This window comes from Schistocerca piceifrons, chromosome 1 (genome assembly GCF_021461385.2).
Source record: "Schistocerca piceifrons isolate TAMUIC-IGC-003096 chromosome 1, iqSchPice1.1, whole genome shotgun sequence".
NCBI classification, from domain to species: domain Eukaryota; kingdom Metazoa; phylum Arthropoda; class Insecta; order Orthoptera; family Acrididae; genus Schistocerca; species Schistocerca piceifrons.
Window position 1 is genome coordinate 619,465,641 of NC_060138.1, and position 24,448 is coordinate 619,490,088.

The 24,448-nt window shown below is 39.4% G+C and overlaps 1 protein-coding gene across 1 annotated transcript in view; it reads left to right on the plus strand.

Moving 5' to 3' along the window:
* The window catches only part of LOC124804238 (pre-mRNA-splicing factor CWC22 homolog), a 141,071-nt gene that overhangs the window by 62,768 nt on the left and 53,855 nt on the right, over positions 1-24,448 (plus strand). Inside the window, exons 5-7 of the mRNA XM_047264737.1 lie at positions 3,030-3,179; positions 13,400-13,626; positions 22,994-23,274. Of these exons, the coding sequence (XP_047120693.1) occupies positions 3,030-3,179; positions 13,400-13,626; positions 22,994-23,274 (658 nt within the window). The remainder of the gene's footprint in view (positions 1-3,029; positions 3,180-13,399; positions 13,627-22,993; positions 23,275-24,448) is intronic.

Genomic DNA, 24,448 nt, shown 5'->3' on the forward strand with positions numbered 1-24,448 from the left:
CATCTCCCCCAGCCTCCCCCCCTCTCTCTCTCTGTCCATCTTCTCCTCTTTGTCTGTCCATCTCTTTCTCCCCTCATCTCTCTCATTTGTCACCTCCCGCACTCTTTTCTGTCTGTCTCCTCCTCACACCTTTCACTGTCCACCATTTTCCCTCCTCTCTCACTATCCATCTCCTCCCTCTCCTCTCTCTTGTCAACTGTGCCCATCCACATGTGTAGCCTCTGCAAGGTATGCTGAGACTATGCACACAACTCACTTGTTATGCAAGACAACTTGCATTTCATGTTTTTTTTTATTTATTTAGAAAAACGTCTTTTTGCCCATATCTCCGCTGCCATGGCAGCTAAGATGTTCTAACCCCCCACACTGCAGATTCTCATATAGCAAGCAGTATGTATACCAAATTTGCGTGAAATTGATATCCAGTGGTTTAGAAGGAGATTTTGGGCATACATACATAGACAAAATACATACATACATACATACATTGGACAAAAAATTTGGAAATACCACAGGATATGCTGGTGTTAGTGAAGACAAGTTGCACTGTTGTATTTGGCCACGAACAGCACCTGTGGTATATCCTCAATATGTTACAAATGGCAGTTGAGACGAGAATAGTGTTCTGTTGTTTAGTTGCGAGTGTATTATGTTGGAGCTAAATGAATCCACACATGGGCAATTTGCTTCCATAACTAAGGTCGACGAAGCATTTGATGTTTCAAGAGGCACCTTATTGAAGATTTATGCCACACACAGACAAAGTGGAAAGACACCATTCACCGAGTCACAACACAGATGAAAGTGTGTCATGAGTGAAGTGACAGACTGTCATTGAATTCAGATTGTGATGAAAAATAAAGAGGACAACAGATGTAAAGGTCACTGGTGAACTGAATGTCACACTTGTGAATCCTGTCAGTACAAAAACAACAGCAAGAGAGCTGCAGGTAAAGGGAATTGCAGGGGAAGCTACAATTCCAAATCCACTCATCAGTGATGTAAATGCTGGTAACAAGGAAACATGGTGCCAAAGCCATAAAATGTGGACTGTGGGGCAGTGGGAGAATATCATTCGTTGGATGTCTTTTTACCATTTTGGCTGGTCAGGTCCATCACAGGGTACGGTGTTTGTTCCCCAATGGGGATGCTGTGTTCTGAGACGACAGGCCTCTGTTCAGACAGTTCACTTCATCCGGGACTGGTTTTACCAGCATAGGCATGAATTGTCACATCTCCGCTGGCCACTGCTGTCACCAGATCTCAATATTATTGAGCATTCGTGGTCTACTTTGGAGAGAAGGATGCATGATTAGTATCCACCTGCATCATCATTACTTGCACTTGTCAGTATTTTTGCAGGAAAAACTTAATAATATTCACTTGGACATTATATAGGACCTGTATTTATCATTTCTGAGATGGCTTTAAGCTGTTTTTCACATTAACTGTTTTCATACAATGTATAAGACATGGGAGTGTGTTGCACTTTTAATGTTAATATTTTTGCCTATCCGCTATACATACGAATAAGAGGAAGTCAGATGAAAGTGAGACAGATGGGTGAAAAAAGGTAAGTAAACTGTTTACTATTTCAAAAGTGATAACCACTGTGAGAAAAGATGGCCATTGTCTTCATGGAAAATGTTTGCAGTTGGCTATGGAACCATGATTGTACCCCGGCATCCACCTCTTCATCGAAGCAAATTGATGGCCTCAAATGTGTTTCTCCAGGGCTCAAAAAATATGGAAGTCTCATGGTAGAGATTAGAACGTAATGGAGGATGTGTAAAGGCTTTCTAATGAAACTTCTGCAATGTAGTTTCATAAAATAGCCTTGACAACAAGTGAGTGGGTATTATCCTGCAACAGGATAATGCCATTTTGACTACACTGTAGGAGTTTTGCAGGAAGTCCTTACGCATCCTCCATTCTAATTTCCATATTTTTGACCATGAAGATGTTTGTGGCTGTCGATTTGCTTTGGATGAAGAGGTGCAGGCCCAGGTACAGTCATGGTTCCATAGGCACTACAAACATTTTTTCATTAAGGGACTGACCGTCTTGTCTCACTATAGTATAAATATAGGGTGAGCACAAACTCTTGCCCTGATTATAAAAATTTATAACAGAATAACCGTTTGACATAATAAGTTACATTTGATAGGTTAGTGTTACTAGTTGTTTTTTAAGACCACTTACATTATTAAACCTCAACGTGTGCTTCCTTGATAGTTTGGAGAATGTCGAGCAGCTTGTATCCTAGCCTTCAGATTGTTGACGTCAGCAACTGGAGTGATGATGACTCTGTCCTTGATATAGCCCCAGAAAAAAAAAAAAAAAAAAATAAATAAAATCAAAGGGCTTAATGTCTGGAGAGTGGGGTGGCCAAGATGTTGGACTGTTCCTTCAATCCACCGACCCGGACATTACTTCCCTCTCCAGGCATTACGCCGCTCTCCAGACATGAGGCCCCTTGACTTTTTTTTCTGGGGCTATATCAAGGACAGAGTCTTCGTCACACCAGTTGCTAACGTTGACAAACTGAAAGCCAGGATACAAGCTGCTGTAGGTACAGTGACAGAACATGTTACGAAACACCTGGTGGGCACTGGAATACCGCTTCGATATTCTGTGAGCTACCAAGGGAGCACACGTTGAGGTTTACTAACGTAAGTGGTCTTAAAAACTAATAACACTAGCGTATGTAATGACATCAAATGAAAATTATTATGTCAAACAGTTATTCTGTAACAAATTGTAATAATCAGGGCAAGACTTTGTGCTCACCCTGCATATTAACACTTATGGCAATTGCTTTGGAAATAACAAATAGTTTACTTACATTTTAATTTGACTTCCATTCTTATAAATACATCCTTTTTTTCATGCGCTTGCGCGTTCAGTATGTGAAGAAAGGTACTCATTTGTCTTAATAAATGTGTTGTAACATATTTTATATAAACATTTCACCATTTCTCAATTGTGTTGTTTAATAGTACTAATCATCATTTTTGTTCTGTTCCCAGATGTGTTCAAATTTGATCCAGAATATGAGACAAATGAAGAAAAATATAATGCTCTAAAGAAAGAACTGTTGGATGAGAGCAGTGATGAATCTGGTAGTGGTTCTGGCTCAGAGAGTGAAGAAGAAGATTCAGAAGGTGACAGTGAGAATGGTGAGACATAAACCATTAATTTGAGAAACAAAATACAATTGTATTTTGTTAGTGTACATGTTATTTAACCCTCCAGTTGTCTGAAATGTTTTAAATACTTTGCACTAAATCAGAATATTCAATTAACTGCTTTTATGTATGATCACTTTTATAAATTTTTATTCACTAATGGAAATAAGTTATGTCTCGTCATAACATTCCTCCTCCCATTTCATACTGAAAAAAGCAAGAAATCATTCCAGCATTCATTTTTTATGATTTTAAATAAGTCTAACGAACTTTTGTGTTTGATCAGATATTCACATGACTGAATGTTGATAAAAACTGATAACATTTTGAATCTTAACTTTCATTATCTAGCAATAGAGATGCAGAAGAGGTGGGACCATTCAGGGATTGAGTGAGAGAGGATTTTTTGACTCTTAGTAAAGGAGGGACATAAGAATAAGTTGAGTATGACAGCAAAGCAACAGACAAGATCTATAAACCTCAAAAGTTAAGAATAGAAAGAAGACAATCAACAAGCCAGAAATTACCAAATTGACAATCTGCCAGTGCCTCAGGATGTGTCCTACCAACTAATTGCTGCTTTTAATCATATTGTGCCACAGTTTTTTCTCCCAATCTGATCTGGTACTACTTCATTATTTATTTTATCTATCCAACAGTGTTCCTTCTGTAGCAGCACATTTAAAAAGCTTCTATTCTCTTCTTATTTCAACAATTTGTCAGCTATGTTCCACTTTTGTACAAGGCTACAATCCATACAAATACCTTCAGAAAATACTTCCCATCACTTAAATTTGTATTCAGTGTTAACAAATTTCTCTTTTTCAAAAACACTTTTCGTGCTTTTGCCAGTCTGCATTTTATACCCCTTCTACTTTGGCCATGATCAGGTGATTTGTTGCATAAGTAGCAAAACTCATCGACTGAGACTATTGAATAATGTTATCACAATAGCACTTGATGTGTTTTTCTGTGCAAATGCTGCATGGATAGTAATGATAGTAGTGGCTGAACATTTTAGAGAAAACTTGAATCAGGGTCTGGGTAAACTTCCTGGTCACCTGTGGAGATTTCAGCTAACAGTCTACAGACTGGGAGACACAAGCAATTTGTGATATCTGAAAATAACCCCATGTAATTAGTCAGGGAACTGTCTCTTGAAGGTAATATATTAGATCAGGTGTTTACGAACAGACCCAAACTTTTCGAATCAGGAAATGGAGAATACTGAATCAAGACAATAAGGCCATTACAGGATCATATGAATATGGTTGTAAATAAAATGTAATGAAAGGTAGGAAGATATTTCGACTTAGAAAGTGTGACAGCAAACAGAATTCAGATTACCTGAGCCGCCAACATGAAACCTTCATCTCCGGGAACGAAAAGGTTGAGCATAAATGGAGCATGTTGAAGAATATTGTACAATATGCCTGTGACAGGTATGTTTCAAGCAAAGCTCTGAGCATGGGACAGACCTACCGTGGCTCGACAGCCTTGTTAGAAAACTGCTCCGAAAACAAAGAGAAGAAATGTAGCCATAGCCTTATAGACAAACTAAAACTGAACAAAGCCAAAATTAGTGTATAGGGAGCCATGGTGATGACCCATTCAGGGAATTTGAAAGTACATTTCTGGTACCAATCTGAAAGAAGGTCCTAAGAAGCTGTGGTCTCATGTTAAATCAATAAATGGATCAAAGCAGTCCATCCAGACATTGTGTGACAATAATGGCATTGAAACAGAGGATGGCAGAGAGAAGGCCGAAATACTAAACTCACTAAACTCATTTTTTCAAAACTGTTTCACTGAGGAATATTGTACCATAGTTCCTTCTGTAAATCATTGCACAAACTTTAAAATGACAAATATTGAAGTAAGTGACCACAGGCTAGAAAATCAACTGAAGTCACTTGAAAGAGAAAAGACCACTGGACCTGTTGGGATACCTATGTGGTTCTATATAGAATATGCAAATGAGGTAGTTCTAAAACTGGAACACAGAGTGGTGCAGCAGTCAAGGGACATATAGGCAGGTGTTCCAAGCAGCACTACCACAGTAGCCAGCCTGCTTCCGGACGGCTAATAGGCTGTGAGTGGCATGCAACAGTAGCGTGACCTATTCTTGGATGCCGTCGTTTCGAAGCAGTTCTGTGGCTCGACCTATGCTCGGGCTCTGTTGCCAAAATGTTAATAGTTCATGTCTCAGTGCTCTAAGTCAGAACCGGTAAAACAAATTAATTATAAATTTTCCCATTAGAACTTATCTTAAGCTTAACTTTCAAAACTTTTATGGTTTACCAAAAGTTCTCTATGCCTTTTCAACTGTTGTCTTTATTTCTTTTGCTGTCCATCCCATTGTTGCCTTCCAATATCTTAGATACAAAAACTCATCAACTTGTTCAGTGACTTCATTGTTAATTGGTACTATTTTCTTTTAATCATGTTGGTTATAATTTACTTTATTTTCTTGTTACTTATTTTCAGGTCTATTTAAAACTTACTCTATTAAGATATTCCACTTGTTGAATTTTATTTAACTAGAGGTGTAATGCTCCCACAACCCCTTAATTTTTTCTTGGTTATCCAATGCAAACACTGATTTCTTTCTTTTTTATACTACTGTGACTGTCGTTACTCTTTTTGGTTGGGTGTAGTTTCCTTTCTAGTCTCACCCCCTCCTTCCCCTTCTCTACAGAGATGTTCCCACTTTCTTCTTCTCACGCCTATTTAACACTTTGAGCCCCAGTGGTTTTGATGCAATGCACCATTTTATTCATTTTGTTTTGAAACGTGATTCAGGGCATTCAAAGCATCAGGGGTTTCATGCAAAAGGCACTAGTACTTTAAAACAAAATGAGTAAAATGTTAGGTTGTGGCAGAAACCACTGTGACTCCAAGGGTGAAAGTCTTAAATTTGGTTTCATCAAACTAAATTAGTTAATATATTTGCCGAAGACACTTATCTGAATTCCATAAATCTTCTGATTTATTGATTAAATTCTTGTTGGGTCTTCAGTCGGATCAAATTGTCACCTGCACACAATATTTCTGCAGTCCACCTGGCCGCCATCATCAGTTGAGAAAAGCTAAGCCGGTCTCACCAATAACTGATTCAAACTGTGGATAACGAAACCTGTAAAAGCATGTGCTAAGGTAATGCGCAAGCACGTAATAGTTGTTGCTGCCCTCTGGCACAAGATTTATTTTTCTGCATGATAAACATTGTGTCTTGAGTTACAAAGATTATATGCGTTCCCACAATTATCACATAACTCAGACTGAACAAGTGAAAAAGGTATTCCAAATAAGATAGTTGTGTACTGTGTATTGGAGCTGTACATATTTTAAAGATTGAAGAATGCTTTATTTTTCCACATAATCATCATTTCAGTTGATGCATTTTTGTAGATGCAGTGGTAGTTTTGCAGTGTTCGTATCGTATGCAGTCGCTGCCATCTCCTGTGGAAAATACTGAACTGCGGTCTTTGAGCTTGTGCCAAGTCTGAACTGTATTATGAGTGGGTGATGACGTTCCAACCAAAGTTTTGCAGCAGATGAATAGGCGACATAGGGCTGGATTTTGTCATGGAGAATTTTTATGCCCTTGCTCAATGCTCCTCCATTTCTGAATTCAGTGTTTCACAGTAACTGTCAGCATATATTGTTGACTCAGCAGGCAGAAAGTTAACCAGCAGTACCCCATTCCAGTCCCAAAACACAATTGCAAGGGTCTTACCGGCAGACTGCGTTTATTTGAATTTTCACAGCTTGGGTGACGAGGCATGCTACCAATCAAGTGACTGTTGTTTTGTCTCGGGTGTAAAGTTAATCATAGGTTTTGTTACCTGTGACAATAGAATCTAAGAATTTGTCCTTTTTATCTTCTTAGTGGCAAAGAAATTTTCAATAAGGACCAACTAGCTACATGTGCTCTTCTGTCAGCACACACAGTAGCCATTTTCTACAACACTTCCGATATTACAGCTTTTCCGTTAAAATTCTGTGGAAGGTGCTTCGGGAAACATCAGGATCAAAATTGCATAGAGCATCCAGACTCATAATCCAATCTTTATGTATAGTTTCCTCAGCCTTCACAACTGTGTCGCCAGAAATTGATGGCCTATTGCTCCTTTATTCGTTGCTAATTTCAGTATGACTGGCTGTAAACTCTCTATGCCACTTGTGTACGTTTTTGACACCCATGCCTGACTGTCCATACATATCCATAATTTGACAGTGAATTTCAACCATTTTAAAGCCACTTGTATTCAAAAATTGAATAATTGCATGAACTTCGGATTTGGTGCTAGTGTTCAGCAGAAAATCCATTTTGAATGGCTGCCAAGTCAAGACTAAGTACCTGACCAAAGCACGAGCTTGCTTGTTTGGGAAAGGAGGAAGCACCACTCACAACAGTGTGGCCAACAACTGTGTTAGGTTTCTCTGCTTCCCCAGAAAAATAAGAGACCTTCTGTTTCGGATTGCCCTTGTAGTTTTCGGGCCAGCCGCCAGAGGTGTTTGTGATTCACCAGTGTCAGTTGTTTGTTTAATGACAGTCCATGGAAAAAAACTGGAGAACTTCTTTACCTTCATGAAGGCACATCTCACCTTGCGTTAATTAATTTCAAAATCAAAAATTCTTCAGAAGATTGTTTTCAGCACCACGAGAAATTAACTGCACTGACCATGTTGTGTCCATAAATATTTTGTGCTGTGTTAAGAATTGCTTCTGTACTGTTCATTTAAGCTTTTATGAAGTCTGTTTCAACGGTAATGGTATAGGGACTTTACTGCATTTTACAAGACCTCAATGACTTGCTTCTCATCAGCTTATATCTTGTAAATAAGTGATGTGTTATTTAGACTTCTACAAGAGCAAATAAATTTATGTGCTATAACAGCAGATTACCTGAAAAGCATGGGGGAGGGGGGAGGAGATATCCCCCCCCCCTCTCTCTCTCTCTCTCTCTCTCTCTCTCTCTCTCTCTGAGTTGATAGCCATATTAGCATCTCAGTGTTTGTGTGGATGCTGTCACAGATATGGCTGAGAGGATTCAGGATGCAATAACACCACTATCAGTCAGTACTGTAGTGGCTTGGTACAACAGTGCCTCAACACCAGCAGTGAGATGGGCAGATTACAATCTCACATCAGACAAAGTGGACACTTTGACTAGTGAAATGAGTGAACTGCTGACTCAGCACAGTTACAGAAAGGATAGACATCGTTACTGCGGAAGATCACGCAGTCTTTCCAGAATGAATCCATCAATTCTAAGTAGCGCAGTATAGTCACCTACATCATGTTGGCTTTACCAGTAGTTTGAGGATCAACTCATCAGTAGCCACTTACTGTACAGAATGTATTGAGGTAGACTTGGGGGCAGTGTTGTGCCTTGGTCTGGTATTTTACTGTTGTGGATATCATGGAGCCTGTAATCAGAACTGAATTTACCATCTGTTATGTGATGTGGCAAATGCGCAGTTCCTTGACACCATCACCAGACTTTCTGCTGCTGGTTTCCAATGCAGTGCAGTGACTCACAGTACACTAGGCTGCAGAAAGCATATATGCCAAGTTGCTCAACCATTTCCGGCCATAAATCAACTATCTGGAGTGCTGAGGGAGGTATGCTACAACATAGAGCATTTTATCAAAACTGCAAAGGCACTCCAGTTTCAAGCTGTCCAGACATTTAGCTCCTGATCATCTCACGGGGTTTTAACTCGATTCTCATGGAATGTATTATTCACCCTCCTTATAGTTACAGGTCTTCACCCCTCCATTTCATACAGAAAAAAGGGTGGCACATAGTGCTTGTGTGGCGATTGCCGTGCATAGTATACAACAAAAATCTGTACAGATATCCAATGCCTCGATTAAGGTACTACAGTTATGCTCTCAGTAGGGCAACTTTGTTTAGTGTACTGGACTGTGCAAATTCCTGTGGCAAACAAAGACAATCCAAGGCTGTTATCATCACTCAACTCGGCTTATTTGAAGGTATCTGTATGATCTTTGGTTTGCACATTGCCACTCAAATCATGGCTGAGGTTCATTGACCGTGTGCTGCTTGGATCACAATCTCGTATTTTCAGCCACAGCAGAACAGCTTCAGCAAAACCTGTGGAGGATTTTCAAATGCCTAGAACAGCATAGTGTGGTGTTGAACACTACTAAGTGTGTTTTGTGGCAGATCTTGGATCACCATTTTGGTCCATTTGATTTCATGTACAGGGTCTTCACTGCTACTAGAGAAAGTGGAAGCCATCATGAAGTTTATATGGCTTGAAACCATTACGTAGCTACACTGTGTCTTAGGGAGGCTAAATTTTTACTGGTGACATTTGTGTCACTAAACTGAGCTGCAAGAACCAATAACAGGAGCACATATAGGACTCTTGGAAACTCATCCAGCCACTGGACATATGAGGTGAGCTCTGCTTTTAATGCAGTGAAGCAAACCCTAGTAAATGATGCACTCCTGGCACCCTGTATCGGATGCATCACTCTTGCTAATAGTCTGTGCCACTCTGACAGCTATTGGTGCAGTGTCATACAAGCAAGTTTATGGCACTTGGTGACACTTGCCTTCTTCTTGCATAAGCTCTGCACTTCTCAGCAGAAATGGAGTACTTATGATGATAAGGTTCCATCTGAGTGTGCAGCAGTCGGGTACTTTTGACCACTGTTGAAGACCAGAGAATTCATATTTGCTGATAACAAGCTGCTTATCTATGCCTTAAGGCAGAACAACAGTAGTAGAAGAGTTACAGCAGTACCACCACCTGAATTTTATTGTTCAATTAAGCACTGATATCCAACACATTTAAGGCATAAATGTTGTGGTCGCTGACTGTTTGTTGCTGGTTAACAGAGTGACACGACTCTTTTCCAGCTCTCGAAAGGACAGGAATCTGATGAGGAACTCCAGAAGCTACCATGTGATGTATTGCACAGCATACAACTGCAACTTGCTGATATTTATAATTCTGATGTCAAACTATATTATGACATTTCCAGTGGAAGGTCTTGCCCATTTCTGTGACCCACTTTCCATGGATGTGGCTTCAACAGCCTTCACAAGCTATGCCATCTCGGTGCCAAAACATTTTGCTGAGCCTGGTTTGCAGAAGAGTGGGCCGTGCATGTGTACAATGTGTACAGTGAAACAGCCCATCATGTGCCTACACAAATTGGAGAATTTACAGGCATGAAAATGAGCTTCACGCATATGCACATTGATGTTGTGGTTTCACTTCCTTCCTCTAATGATTAGTGTTATCTGTTGAGTGCAGTTGATTGGTTCATCAGTTGGTCTGAAGCTATACCTGTTGATAACATATTGGTGGAGGTGCTACCCTTTGCCTTTGTGTAATGTTGGTTTTCTCGCTTTGGTTGCCTGTTGCACATTACGACAGACTGCAGCCTACAGTTCAAGTACAGAGTTATTTAAGTAGCATAGCAAATTCTGCAGTGCATTATCAAACAGTGGCACCATTCTCTGAAGGCTGATTAATGTGTCACACCAGCACCTGGACAACTGCATTACCTATGGTCGTACTCAGCTTTTCCACTATGTATGAAACAGACTTAGGCTCATTGTCAGTAGAGATCATATATAGCGAAACACTTTGGTTGCCAGGTAAATTCATCAATCTGAAATATTCACAGCCACCAGACCATAACCCATGAAGATTTAATTTGTTGTCTGAGAAATCACTTTGCTTGCATTCACCCACATCAAGCCTCCAGACACAGAACGGCACTTACCTTAATACCTTGGGACCTGCAAAAATGCATGCATGCTGTGCAGTGTACAAATGCATATTGTGCAGTGTACGGAGGGTGTCAAACCATGTGTACTAGCTCCTTAGATGTCAGGTGATAAGAAAAGCAGAACAAACTCTGGATATTGTACTAAATGATAAGACTACTACTGTCTCAGTTGTCAGGGTAAAACTGGCATACTCATTTTCAGAAACGCTGCCTGCACTTGTGGCTCAAATGCAAGTATTACTATCCAAAACTGACTCACAAACTGGTAGAAGAACTTGCTCCTGATGTCAAGTTCATTTGCTGGTAAGATATTTGGATGATGTTCCTGTTCTACCTAGAGGGTTGATGTAGTAAATAAGACACTTGCTTACTGTATATTGTAGCTATCTGTTAGTTTATGGGCCAGCTGCCAGAGCTATTCTTGTTTCAGAATTGTTGGTTGTTTGTTTAATTTGTTTAACAATGCTCCATGGAATTAGACAATGAGAATTTCTTTTTTTAATGAAAAAACATCTTGCCATGGATTAATTAATTTTGAACACAAAAATTCTGGTGAAGACTTTCTGCTATGCTATGAAAAGTTATCCACACTAACCACATCATGTCTTGAAATCTTTGTGCCACAGCAAGGAGAACTGCTTTCACACTGTTCATTTCACCATTGTCCGCCCCTCGTAGCTGAGTGGTCAGTGTGACGGAATGTTGTACCTAACGGCTTGGGTTCGATTCCTGGCTGTGTCACAGATTTTCTCCGCTCAGGGACTGGGTGTTGTGTTGTCCTTATCATCATCATTTCATCCCCATCGACATGCAAGTCACTGAAGTGGCGTCAACTCAAAAGAGTTGCACCAGCTGAATGGTCTACCTGACGGGAGGCCCTAGCCACGTGGCATTTCCAATTCCATTTCACTATTTGTGAAGTCTGTTGTAACAAAACAGTACCTTTGCTGCAATTTACAAGATGCTGTAACTTGTTTGTCATCAACGTGTATCATGCTAATAAATTTATGTCTGAAACTGCTGATTATCTGTACACACCCATGTAAGTTGTTCAAATGATTATTTGCCATAGCTGCTTTGACAAAAACATTCATTCTATCATTATAGCTTAATAACATTCAAAACACTTTACACCAAAGTGTGTTCAGTGCTACTAAGCTATAATGATTGGATATATCAGCTGTTACTTCATGTCCATGGAAATAGTTAATAATATGAGACATGCAGTCTACTTGTACAGAATGACATTCATCTTCTCGTTTATCCATTCCCTTGGATGGCACCATTTCTTCCCAACAGATGCTGAAGTGCCTTTCATGATGCATCTCATCGAAATGTACCACCCCAGGAGCATGTCTCCTGTAGCATCCTACAGAACTGTTGTGGTTGTGTCCATCCATCTGACTGGTCAGACTTGGTTTCTTTGCCATGCCTATCAAATGTTTTTGTAGCACTTCCACAACTGTTCCATAATCCCTTCTTTGTCCCCATTAAAAGACACGTGCACCCTACCCAGAAAAGCACCTCTTTGAAAGCATTCTTGTGCTGTCTGGTAGTTACTCTGATATCTGTAAGCTCCTTGTTCCGCAGAAATGGCCACTTGTCAGTTCTCTTCAACTAACTTTTATTGTGCAAATGCATCCATCTACATAGCATGCTAGCAGTATGTGCCGGGATTGCATCTGGCCTGTCTGGCCAGATAAAGCCACTTGGAGGCCCTCCTAATGCTCATTTTTAGAGCTGATGTCACCGTCCCTCTTCCTATTGACACATTACTGATTGGAGTCGAGAGCTGTGAATTATGAATCTTAAAGAAGGTAGTAACTTTTACTCATGGGTCCACGCTATAATTTAATGCTTACAAATCATCTTTCATGTAATAATTATTCTCTTCTTTGCATGATTGAAACAAAATTATTTGCTATTTGATTGGTTATAATTATGTGGGATATCTTGTACACTACAGAGGAGAGACATAAAAGTTTTTGGCTTGTCAGCCTGTATTTGTGACTAGATGGAACTTCTCAGCAAAATCTGCATGCTACAGTGTATTACCTATATATGTGTTTAATTTTTGTGAATGCCTCTCAAAACTTTGTACTCCATTTCAAATAATTGTTGTAACGGAGTTATGAGCTGTGGTGGATTGTCCAGTTCTTTTATAAATCTTCTATAGATCCTGTCTGCAGCTTTTGGTCTGTAAAACTTCCAAAGCAAAAAAGAAATTTGGTATACAAAATATTTTTCCAAGGCTATGATGTGTGTGTTTGTTCATTACTGATAATTTTGGCTTCAATATGATTCATGGTCTTTCTTTTTCACAGTTTAATATTTTTCATTGTAGGTTTGTTACATTGCCATAGTTGTTACCAGTTATTTAAGCTGATTAATGTACAGTTGACTCTAACTTTTGTTTTTTATTTTACAGAGGGAGAGAAGGAAGAAACAATTCTGGACAACACTGAAACCAATCTAGTTGCCCTTAGGAGGGCAATTTACCTTACAATTCATTCCAGCTTAGATTTTGAGGAGTGTGCACATAAGTTGATGAGAATGGAATTAAAACCTGGCCAGGAAATTGAACTCTGCCATATGTTTCTGGATTGTTGTGCTGAGCAGCGAACATATGAAAAGTTTTTTGGCCTTCTTGCACAAGTAAGATTCAAACTAATATTCCTCTTTTTCTTTTTATAATACCTGGTTCAGAAGTGTTGTGTTTGTGTGTGTGTGTGTGTGTGTGTGTGTGTGTGTGTGTGTGTGTGATTGATTTACTAATTTACTGAAGGTAAGCTAGTTTTCCTTATGTAATCCTACTTGAAGTTACAAACATATTTCAGCAGAATACATTTTTAACCCCACATATTAGACCTCATGTGCTGCTTACTTGCTCTTGACTTTTTTTTGTTATGAGTATTCACAAGCTCCATGAATAAAGTAATGAGATGAGCTTTATGCAAGGTTCTTTTGCAATCTAAAAATTACAAATTAAATCTCTCATCTTCAGATTAAACACTTTGACACACCACACTGTGCTTGTAACATTGACAACAGTCTTAGTATTGGTAACTGGAAGGCTACAGATGGCTAGTAAGTCATAGCTGTTTTAATATTTTCTGTTTTTTTTTTCCAAAATGGTGAGATTTTGGATTCAGGATGAGAAGAAAATCAGGAAGACTATGTTTGGAGAATAAGATGACTGAAAAATTATCAAAATATTTTTACTCATCAAGAATAAATAGAGAACAGGTAGCAAGGTGCAAATACTGCAACGCCTTGTGCATCAAGCTTAGTCTGACTTAAGTACCACGCATCCCCCTTTTTTTATGGCTGTCAAGAAATTCCTGGTAAGAATGCTGGTTTACTGTTGGTTCTTCAACAACAAATTATTGGTGAAAGTTCTCCATAATTATATTAAAAAAGCAGGTCAGCATGCATTTGATGCTGATTTGAACATTCTTGCTTTTATCAGCATTGAAATTGAAATATGACATTTCTGGCTCTGGTACTACTTTGAGATTGTATATGAGAAGCAACCCTTTGTCACCAGTTATTACATTCCAGAAAAGGAGGTTCATCTTCATTGGACCATAAAACATGATAAGACTTGCTCTTCTTCCTGGCTTGGTATTTTTTCCAGATTATATACAAAGAATGATGTTTAGTCACCAATTACGATGTTTCAGAAAAGAAGATTCATCTTCATTTTATGTCAAAACATGTCCTGCCTTTCATCTTTTTGTTCTCAATAAAAACTTTGAGACCATTCTTGCACAGATTTTTCTCATTTACAGTGATGAACGATGATGGGAGTCAAATTCAACTGTTTCCCTCTATCTCATACCATTAACTGAAAATTGAAGTGTATGAGACCTATGACTCTGTTGACATTTTGATCAGTTTTTGATGTAAATGTGCTACACCATTTGTACGAAGAAACTGCACCATAACAGTATACACATAACTGAATCCGCCTTTGGAAGAAAGTTAAAGACCGTAATATGTATGCAGGGTTGACAGTACTGTACAATAAGGCACACAAACATCATGAAGTCTAACATAGTCTACAACACGACTCGGACCACACAACTGATTGTAGACCACCTAATGGTAGATACAGCACTGTGAGTAAGACATTATAATACCCTGCTGACACATTTGAATGTTGGTAGTGATAACAGAGAGAATGAAAGTTGATGTGGTGTCCATTTTGATAGAGATGCAAAAGGTAAAGAAGAGGAAAAATTCCTTTTCTTTCTGTATCTCTCCTTTATGTTCCGCTATCTCATTATTGAATCCAGTTCCCAAAGAAAGTACCTCTTGCTTTGAAACCTCAGGGCTGCAGATATTAGCACAGTCGTTGTACTGGTGTACCATCAAATGTGTCAGCAGGGTATTATAATGTCTTACTCACAGTGCTGTATCTACCATTAGGTGGTCTACAACCAGTTGTTTGGTCCGAGTTGTGTTGTAGACTATGTTAGACTTTATCATGTTTGTGTGCCTTATTGTATGGTACTGGCAACCCTGTGTACATATTATGGTCTTTCGCTTTCTTCCAAAAGCGGATTCAGTTATGTGTATACTGTTATGGTGCAGTTTCTTCGTGCAAATGGTGTTGCACATTTACATTTTCTCTCTTCCACCACTTGTTAGCGACGGAAGCTTACTACTTGACAAGTGAAATTGTGGATACGTTATTCTGCTATGGTTTAGCAAATGGATGTAGTCTGCAAATCTGTGCCCTCTACACTGAAAAATATCCACAGCACAGAGTGCCCTCTGCGAAGCTATTCAGCAGACTTTTCCAGCATATGAGGGGGACAGGTACCCTTGCACCTCTGAAGACTGGCAGTGGAAGGCCCGGCACACTCCACACGTCTGACATGGAGCACCATGTGCCTGTGTTCGGTGGAAGAAACCCCTGGGGCCAGTGGGTGATGATTAGTAGCAGCATAAGGCATCTCTCTCTCTCTCTCTCTCTCTCTCTCTCTCTCTCTCTCTCTCTCTCTCTCTCTCTCTCTCTCTTATCTGTACTTCATGAAAAATTGCTGTACCCATATTGTCTACAGCGCATTCAGGCCCGAAGGCCACAGGATCATCATGGCAGACAGCAGTTCTGTCAGTGGTTGTTGCAGAAGTGTGCTGCAGATCCATTTTTCACATTCAAGATTTTATTTACCAATGAGGCAGCGCTCATAGGAGATTGTGTTGCAAATATCCATAACCAGCATGTATGAGCAGATGTAAATCCCCAAGCAATTCAGGAAAGAGGGCATCAACACTGATTCTCAGTCAGCGTATGGGCAAGTGTACTTGGCTATAGAATATGTGCTACCACAAAGGTTAAGCCTTGAGTGGGCGCGCTTCCATTCATTACGCAAGAAGGCGCGTGGCGCACTCTGTGTGCCGTGGCACTTTTTCCTGTCCCCCCCCCCCCCCCCCGCCCCCCCCCCCCCCCCCCCCCCCCCATGAACCATGGACCTTGCCGTTGGTGGGAAGGCTTGCGTGCCTCAGCGATACAGATAGCCGTACCGTAGGTGCAACCACAACGGAGGGGTATCTGTTGAGAGGCCAGACAAACGTGTGGTTCTTGAAGAGGGGCAGCAGCCTTTTCAGTAGTTGCAAGGGCAACAGTCTGGATGATTGACTGATCTGGCCTTGTAACAATAACCAAAACGGCCTTGCCGTGCCGGTACTGCGAACGGCTGAAAGCAAGGGGAAACTACAGCCGTAATTTTTCCCGAGGGCATGCAGCTTTACTGTATGATTACATGATGATGGCGTCCTCTTGGGTAAAATATTCCGGAGGTAAAATAGTCCCCCATTCGGATCTCCGGGCGGGGACTACTCAAGAGGATGTCGTTATCAGGAGAAAGAAAACTGGCGTTCTACGGATCGGAGCGTGGAATGTCAGATCCCTTAATCGGGCAGGTAGGTTAGAAAATTTAAAAAGGGAAATGGATAGGTTGAAGTTAGATATAGTGGGAATTAGTGAAGTTCGGTGGCAGGAGGAACAAGACTTCTGGTCAGGTGATTACAGGGTTATAAACACAAAATCAAATAGGGGTAATGCAGGAGTAGGTTTAATAATGAATAGGAAAATAGGAATGCGGGTAAGCTACTACAAACAGCATAGTGAACGCATTATTGTGGCCAAGATAGATACAAAGCCCATGCCTACTACAGTAGTACAAGTTTATATGCCAACTAGCTCTGCAGATGACGAAGAAATTGAAGAAATGTATGATGAAATAAAAGAAATTATTCAGATTGTGAAGGGAGACGAAAATTTAATAGTCATGGGTGACTGGAATTCGAGTGTAGGAAAAGGGAGAGAAGGAAACATAGTAGGTGAATATGGATTGGGGGACAGAAATGAAAGAGGAAGCCGCCTGGTAGAATTTTGCACAGAGCACAACATAATCATAACTAACACTTGGTTTAAGAATCATGAAAGAAGGTTGTATACATGGAAGAATCCTGGCGATACTAGAAGGTATCAGATAGATTATATAATGGTAAGACAGAGATTTAGGAACCAGGTTTTAAATTGTAAGACATTTCCAGGGGCAGATGTGGACTCTGACCACAATCTATTGGTTATGACCTGTAGATTAAAACTGAAGAAACTGCAAAAAGGTGGGAATTTAAGGAGATGGGACTTGGATAAACTAAAAGAACCAGAGGTTGTACAGAGATTCAGGGAGAGCATAAGGGAGCAATTGACAGGAATGGGGGAAATAAATACAGTAGAAGAAGAATGGGTAGCTTTGAGGGATGAAGTAGTGAAGGCAGCAGAGGATCAAGTAGGTAAAAAGACGAGGGCTAGTAGAAATCCTTGGGTAACAGAAGAAATATTGAATTTAATTGATGAAAGGAGAAAATATAAAAATGCAGTAAGTGAAACAGGCAAAAAGGAATACAAACGTCTCAAAAATGAGATCGACAGGAAGTGCAAAATGGCTAAGCAGGGATGGCTAGAGGACAAATGTAAGGATGTAGAGGCCTATCTCACTAGGGGTAAGATAGATACCGCCTACAGGAAAATTAAAGAGACCTTTGGAAATAAGAGAACGACTTGTATGAATATCAAGAGCTCAGATGGAAACCCAGTTCTAAGCAAAGAAGGGAAAGCAGAAAGGTGGAAGGAGTATATAGAGGGTCTATACAAGGGCGATGTACTTGAGGACAATATTATGGAAATGGAAGAGTATGTAGATGAAAATGAAATGGGAGATATGATACTGCGTGAAGAGTTTGACAGAGCACTGAAAGACCTGAGTCGAAACAAGGCCCCCGGAGTAGACAATATTGCATTGGAACTACTGACGGCCGTGGGAGAGCCAGTCCTGACAAAACTCTACCATCTGGTGAGGAAGATGTATGAGACAGGCGAAATACCCTCAGACTTCAAGAAGAATATAATAATTCCAATCCCAAAGAAAGCAGGTGTTGACAGATGTGAAAATTACCGAACTATCAGCTTAATAAGTCACAGCTGCAAAATACTAACACGAATTCTTTACAGACGAATGGAAAAACTAGTCGAAGCCAACCTCGGGGAAGATCAGTTTGGATTCCGTAGAAACACTGGAACACGTGAGGCAATACTGACCTTACGACTTATCTTAGAAGAAAGATTAAGAAAAGGCAAACCTACGTTTCTAGCATTTGTAGACTTAGAGAAAGCTTTTGACAATGTTGACTGGAATACTCTCTTTCAAATTCTAAAGGTGGCAGGGGTAAAATACAGGGAGCGAAAAGCTATTTACAATTTGTACAGAAACCAGATGGCAGTTATAAGAGTCGAGGGACATGAAAGGGAAGCAGTGGTTGGGAAGGGAGTAAGACAGGGTTGTAGCCTCTCCCCGATGTTGTTCAATCTGTATATTGAGCAAGCAGTAAAGGAAACAAAAGAAATATTCGGAGTAGGTATTAAAATTCATGGAGAAGAAATAAAAACTTTGAGGTTCGCCGATGACATTGTAATTCTGTCAGAGACAGCAAAGGACTTGGAAGAGCAGTTGAATGGAATGGACAGTGTGTTGAAAGGAGGATATAAGATGAACATCAACAAAAGCAAAACAAGGATAATGGAATGTAGTCCAATTAAGTCGGGTGATGCTGAGGGAATTAGATTAGGAAATGAGGCACTTAAAGTAGTAAAGGAGTTTTGCTATTTGGGGAGCAAAATAACTGATGATGGTCGAAGTAGAGAGGATATAAAATGTAGGCTGGCAATGGCAAGGAAAGCGTTTCTGAAGAAGAGAAATTTGTTAACATCCAGTATTGATTTAAGTGTCAGGAAGTCATTTCTGAAAGTATTCGTATGGAGTGTAGCCATGTATGGAAGTGAAACATGGACGATAAATAGTTTGGACAAGAAGAGAATAGAAGCTTTCGAAATGTGGTGCTACAGAAGAATGCTGAAGATTAGATGGGTAGATCACATAACTAATGAGGAAGTATTGAATAGGATTGGGGAGAAGAGAAGTTTGTGGCACAACTTGACCAGAAGAAGGGATCGGTTGGTAGGACATGTTCTGAGGCATCAAGGGATCACCAATTTAGTATTGGAGGGCAGCGTGGAGGGTAAAAATCGTAGAGGGAGACCAAGAGATGAATACACTAAGCAGATTCAGAAGGATGTAGGTTGCAGTAGGTACTGGGAGATGAAAAAGCTTGCACAGTATAGAGTAGCATGGAGAGCTGCATCAAACCAGTCTCAGGACTGAAGACCACAACAACAACAACAACAACAACATCTCATTTGTATTTTTATTGCTATTTACATGGATTTATGAATGACAAAAACAGAACACATATATTTGGGTTATCTGAAGATTGTATTCCATGTCTTACATGTAAAACACTAAATATTACATAGAGACAGTGCAATGTTATTTTGTTATCATAATAATCAACAATAAAACTTTACTTATTATGAAAGTGAACAATGCACACACATTTCTTTGTGACGTCTTATTCTGAGTCAACATGTTTACAGTTTTCACTTGGGTATCTGATAGTCACATGCTGTTTGCAGATGAAACTGCGACAAAAATCACAATTGATTGTGGTGTTTATGTTTTTGACATGTCCACAGTTTAGACATCGCCCATGCTTCTTTGAAGAAGACTTTCCAACTTTTTCTACTTCTGCTTTATTCTTTTTAGGTATATAGGACAATAAAGTAATATTTTTTGGTACCCAAATAAAGACGTATTTGGTACTCTTATCTTTCTTTGGTAGGAATTCTGACAGAAACTCACGTTTATTTTTCCTCATTGTTCCAACGCATGTGAGTTTCCTGGTCAGTAAGGAGAGTTCTAGTGCGTAACTGGTATACTGATTATCCATAGTCACATTGCTATTGCTTCCTTCAGTATGACTGGTAAGTCTGCTGACCATGTCTGAAGGAGAATTTGAAACAGCATATGGCCATTGAGGTTGCTTGCCACAATAGATCTCCAAGTTACTGGTGTAAAAAGTTTTCGCATCACAGAGAGCAAACATCTTTATTCCATATTTTTGCTGGTTTATTCGGGATACACCGAATGAAGTTACAGCATCCTCTAAATGCTTGTAACTTTTCATCCACATTTATGAATTCGCTCACACTGTAACTGTTTCTGCAGTTTTCAATAGACTCGTCAAGCACTGTTCTAATAGCAGCTAACTTGTCCGTTTCGTGTCTGGCTTGTCATGTTCTTTTATCATCAAATCTGATACACTGTAATAGGAACAGAAAAACTTGGAGCTCATCACAGTTCTAAGTATCTGCATGCCTGATCCATCAGACATCCTAAGTTCATTTATATTTATATGGTTAGCCTTCTTCATTCCTAAGATGTAGATAAATCCAAACAATGCCATTATTTCATCTCTCGCCAGGTCTTTGGCATCTTTTTTTCCATATAATTTACACTAGTTATTTTATGTTGAATATATATGTTAGTACATCTGACAACCTCATTGATCGTGTCAATGGTGATTATTTTAGTGAATGCACTTATATCATCCTTGACATCTCTGGCTATGGCTTTAGGTCCGGGACGTATCTTGTCATTGTTCTTACTTTTTGTCTTTGTTGCGTCTGTACTGCAAGATTTCTTCCACTTACACGTTTTATCCCTTCCAATATAATTCTTATCATTTGAAACAGGTTCGATATCACTTTCTTCGGCTTCAGAGGCACATTCTTTCTCACTTGTTGAATCATGATAACACTGTGTGATCACTTCTTCTTCTTCTTCTTCATCCTCATCTTCACAATCATCAAACTCGAAATTTGAGACCAGAAAATCTGGATCCTCATTGAGTAGCCACTCAACCTCGGCGTCATTAAGGCATATTTTAGTCCTATAAAAACAAAAATAATTGCAAAATATGTAAAACAATGAAGTACTATAACGTTAAGGTTTTGTACAGCACATAAAAAAAAAACACTTTCTGATATCGGGACATCAGCAGGTGCGCCACACAGGCAGAAGAAATATGAAATAACTCCACTTGTAACAATCACAGACAGAAACGATTGTTTACAGCAGAAGTCAAGACAACAATGAAGGAATAAACGAGAGAAGAAAACAGTGGTAGCAACTGATTATATTTCATAGAGATTTTTTAATGAGTGGCCCACTCGAGGGGTAAGTGGGGTGCATTATCTGGACTTTCTCATCAATGTATTGCGTACCTTGCTGCAGGCTGTGCCAATGCAACAACGAATGCCAATGTGGTTCATGCATGGTGGTGCGCCAGCACACTTTCATCACATGTGCGCGAACATCTGCCGCATACGTTTCAGGACAGCTAGATAGGTCGGGCAGCCCCACACCTTCGCTTGCTCATTCCACAGACCTCAATCCCCTAGACTTTTGGTTATGGGGAAACTGGAGGGAATTGGTCAACACTATGCCAATCAGTGATGTGCGGATACTACAGGGTCACATCTTCAATGCGAGCAAGCAAGTATACTTCAAAGGGTGCATCTTTCCTTATGCTGGACGGCAGAGGGGTGCATTGTCATAAAAGGACGCCACATTGAATGCCTCCTGTGAACATTTGTTTATCACAGAATGTATGCATTTTCGGACCCATGTTTATTGGACTTATCCCAGAAAGTATGCATTTCTGGACGCATGTTTATTGGACTTATTTTTCTTGTTTCAATGAGTACTATCACCTCTCAAGGTATTATTTGACACATTTTTTGAACACTCTGTATAATTTTGTTTCTCCTTTCTGCTCAACAACTTCCAGGAAGATAACTTTTGCAGAGACTGAATTTTCTTGTGTTTCTCACATTGTGAAGTATACAATCACATCTTGATTACATGTTAGGTAATCAGTGTTCAGCTCTTACTTTCTTCTGCCAGACTTTAACTGTGAAAAATATTAATGATGCTGTTTATCTTGTCAGAGAATGACTGTGAAATAAAAATTAGACATGTAAGCCCTTTATTTGGAAATTCCTTTACAAAGCAGGATTATTCTAGTAGGTTTGTTTAAACAGAAGCCGTGTGAGTGTAAACTTTCCAGTTTATATTGCTGTTGAAGAATTCAGTGTTTTAATTTGAGGAGGGGGTCATTGATACTTATGAGAGTGTTATATCCAGGGCCCTCACCAAAGTTTAGTATTTTATACTTGTCTAAATGTAGCAGAAGTTTAATGCTGTCACCCAGATGGGAATCCGAGGAGAGCGTCTCGTTAGCAAACTGGTTTTAACAGTACTGAATTTAACGTTTAACATACATAATTATTGAGCACCTAAAATAATTTATTACCAACTTTAGCTGGATGGAGGTGGCAAAAAATGGAATTATAAGAAATTTCATGACACTTTCAGGGTACAATTATTTCCCTGTAACAAGAACTGTAGTTAATATAACATTATAAGTTACAAAAAACAAGTAGAAGATAATTGCAACAGTAAGCACCGTGATAAAACTGTTTGGAATTAGTATGTATGTTTACAGAAATTACATATTTGTTTTTGATGTAAGTTAAAATATGTTTCAGAGATTCTGCCAGATCAACAAGGTATACATACCTCCATTCCAACAAATCTTCCGTGATACATATAACACAATACATCGTTTGGATACAAATAAATTGAGAAATACTGCAAAGTTCTTTGCACATTTGTTATTTACTGATGCCATTTCGTGGGAAGTGCTTTCATTTATAAAGCTGAATGAAGAGGACACAACAAGCTCAAGCAGAATCTTTATTAAAATCCTCTTTCAGGAGCTTTCTGAATATATGGGACTAACAAAATTGAATGAGAGAGTAAAAGATCCGTAAGTAACTTTGATATTTCTGACTTCTACTACTTTAGTGCATGAGTTGCTGTCATTTGACCTCATACTTGATTTGGAGTAAAATGCAAGTGAGGTCAGTTTACAACCTGGGAACAGTATGATACAACCTGGGAACAGTATGATGATGATCATCGTGACTTCTAATTTAGCTATATGTACTTTATAAATGGAAATAAGTTCACTAAGCAGACCACAGTAGCAGTAAGTCTCCCATCGGACAGTACTATTTTGATTATGTACTTAAGACAAGTTTGGACAAGAAGAGAATAGAAGCATTCGAAATGTGGTGCTACAGAAGAATGCTGAAGATTAGATGGGTAGATCACATAACTAGTGAGGAAGTATTGAATAGGATTGGGGAGAAGAGAAGTTTGTGGCACAACTTGACCAGAAGAAGGGATCGGTTGGTAGGACATGTTCTGAGGCATCAAGGGATCACCAATTTAGTATTGGAGGGCAGCGTGGAGGGTAAAAATCGTAGAGGGAGACCAAGAGATGAATACACTAAGCAGATTCAGAAGGATGTAGGTTGCAGTAGGTACTGGGAGATGAAAAAACTTGCACAGGATAGAGTAGCATGGAGAGCTGCATCAAACCAGTCTCAGGACTGAAGACCACAACAACAACAACAACAACTTAAGAGGAAATACTAAGACAGAATGAAGTATCCTAGAAATTGTGGTGTCAATTGGTCAGTAGCAATACTGGAAGTATTTAGGCTGCTGAAAGAGTTGTTCCATTCCCTCTGGATTCTGCACAAAAGTAATAAAAAATCTTATCAGCACATTTGTATTTGCAGAATTTTACTTACTGGAGCAGCACTGATAATGCCAATAAACAATTTGAAATGTAACTGGGATGGAATGAAATATGCTATGAAAAGTTTGGATAATGTTTATATGACACTGTGGATCTCTTGAATGGGAAACAGTGATGAAATAAAAGGGGGGATGTAATGGATTTTGGTCCAAAAAATCGATTTTTCAAAAATATTATTTCCTTTAATCTATTTTGTGTGTGAATTTTATCATGATAGCAGCTTTAGAAATGCCTTGAAATTGTTAAACTGATTATCTGTGCACTGGCGGCCTCTCCCACCTTTTACGACATTTGGGAAACTGGTTGCTTGAGCAGAATTTTTGTCAGTGTGAAG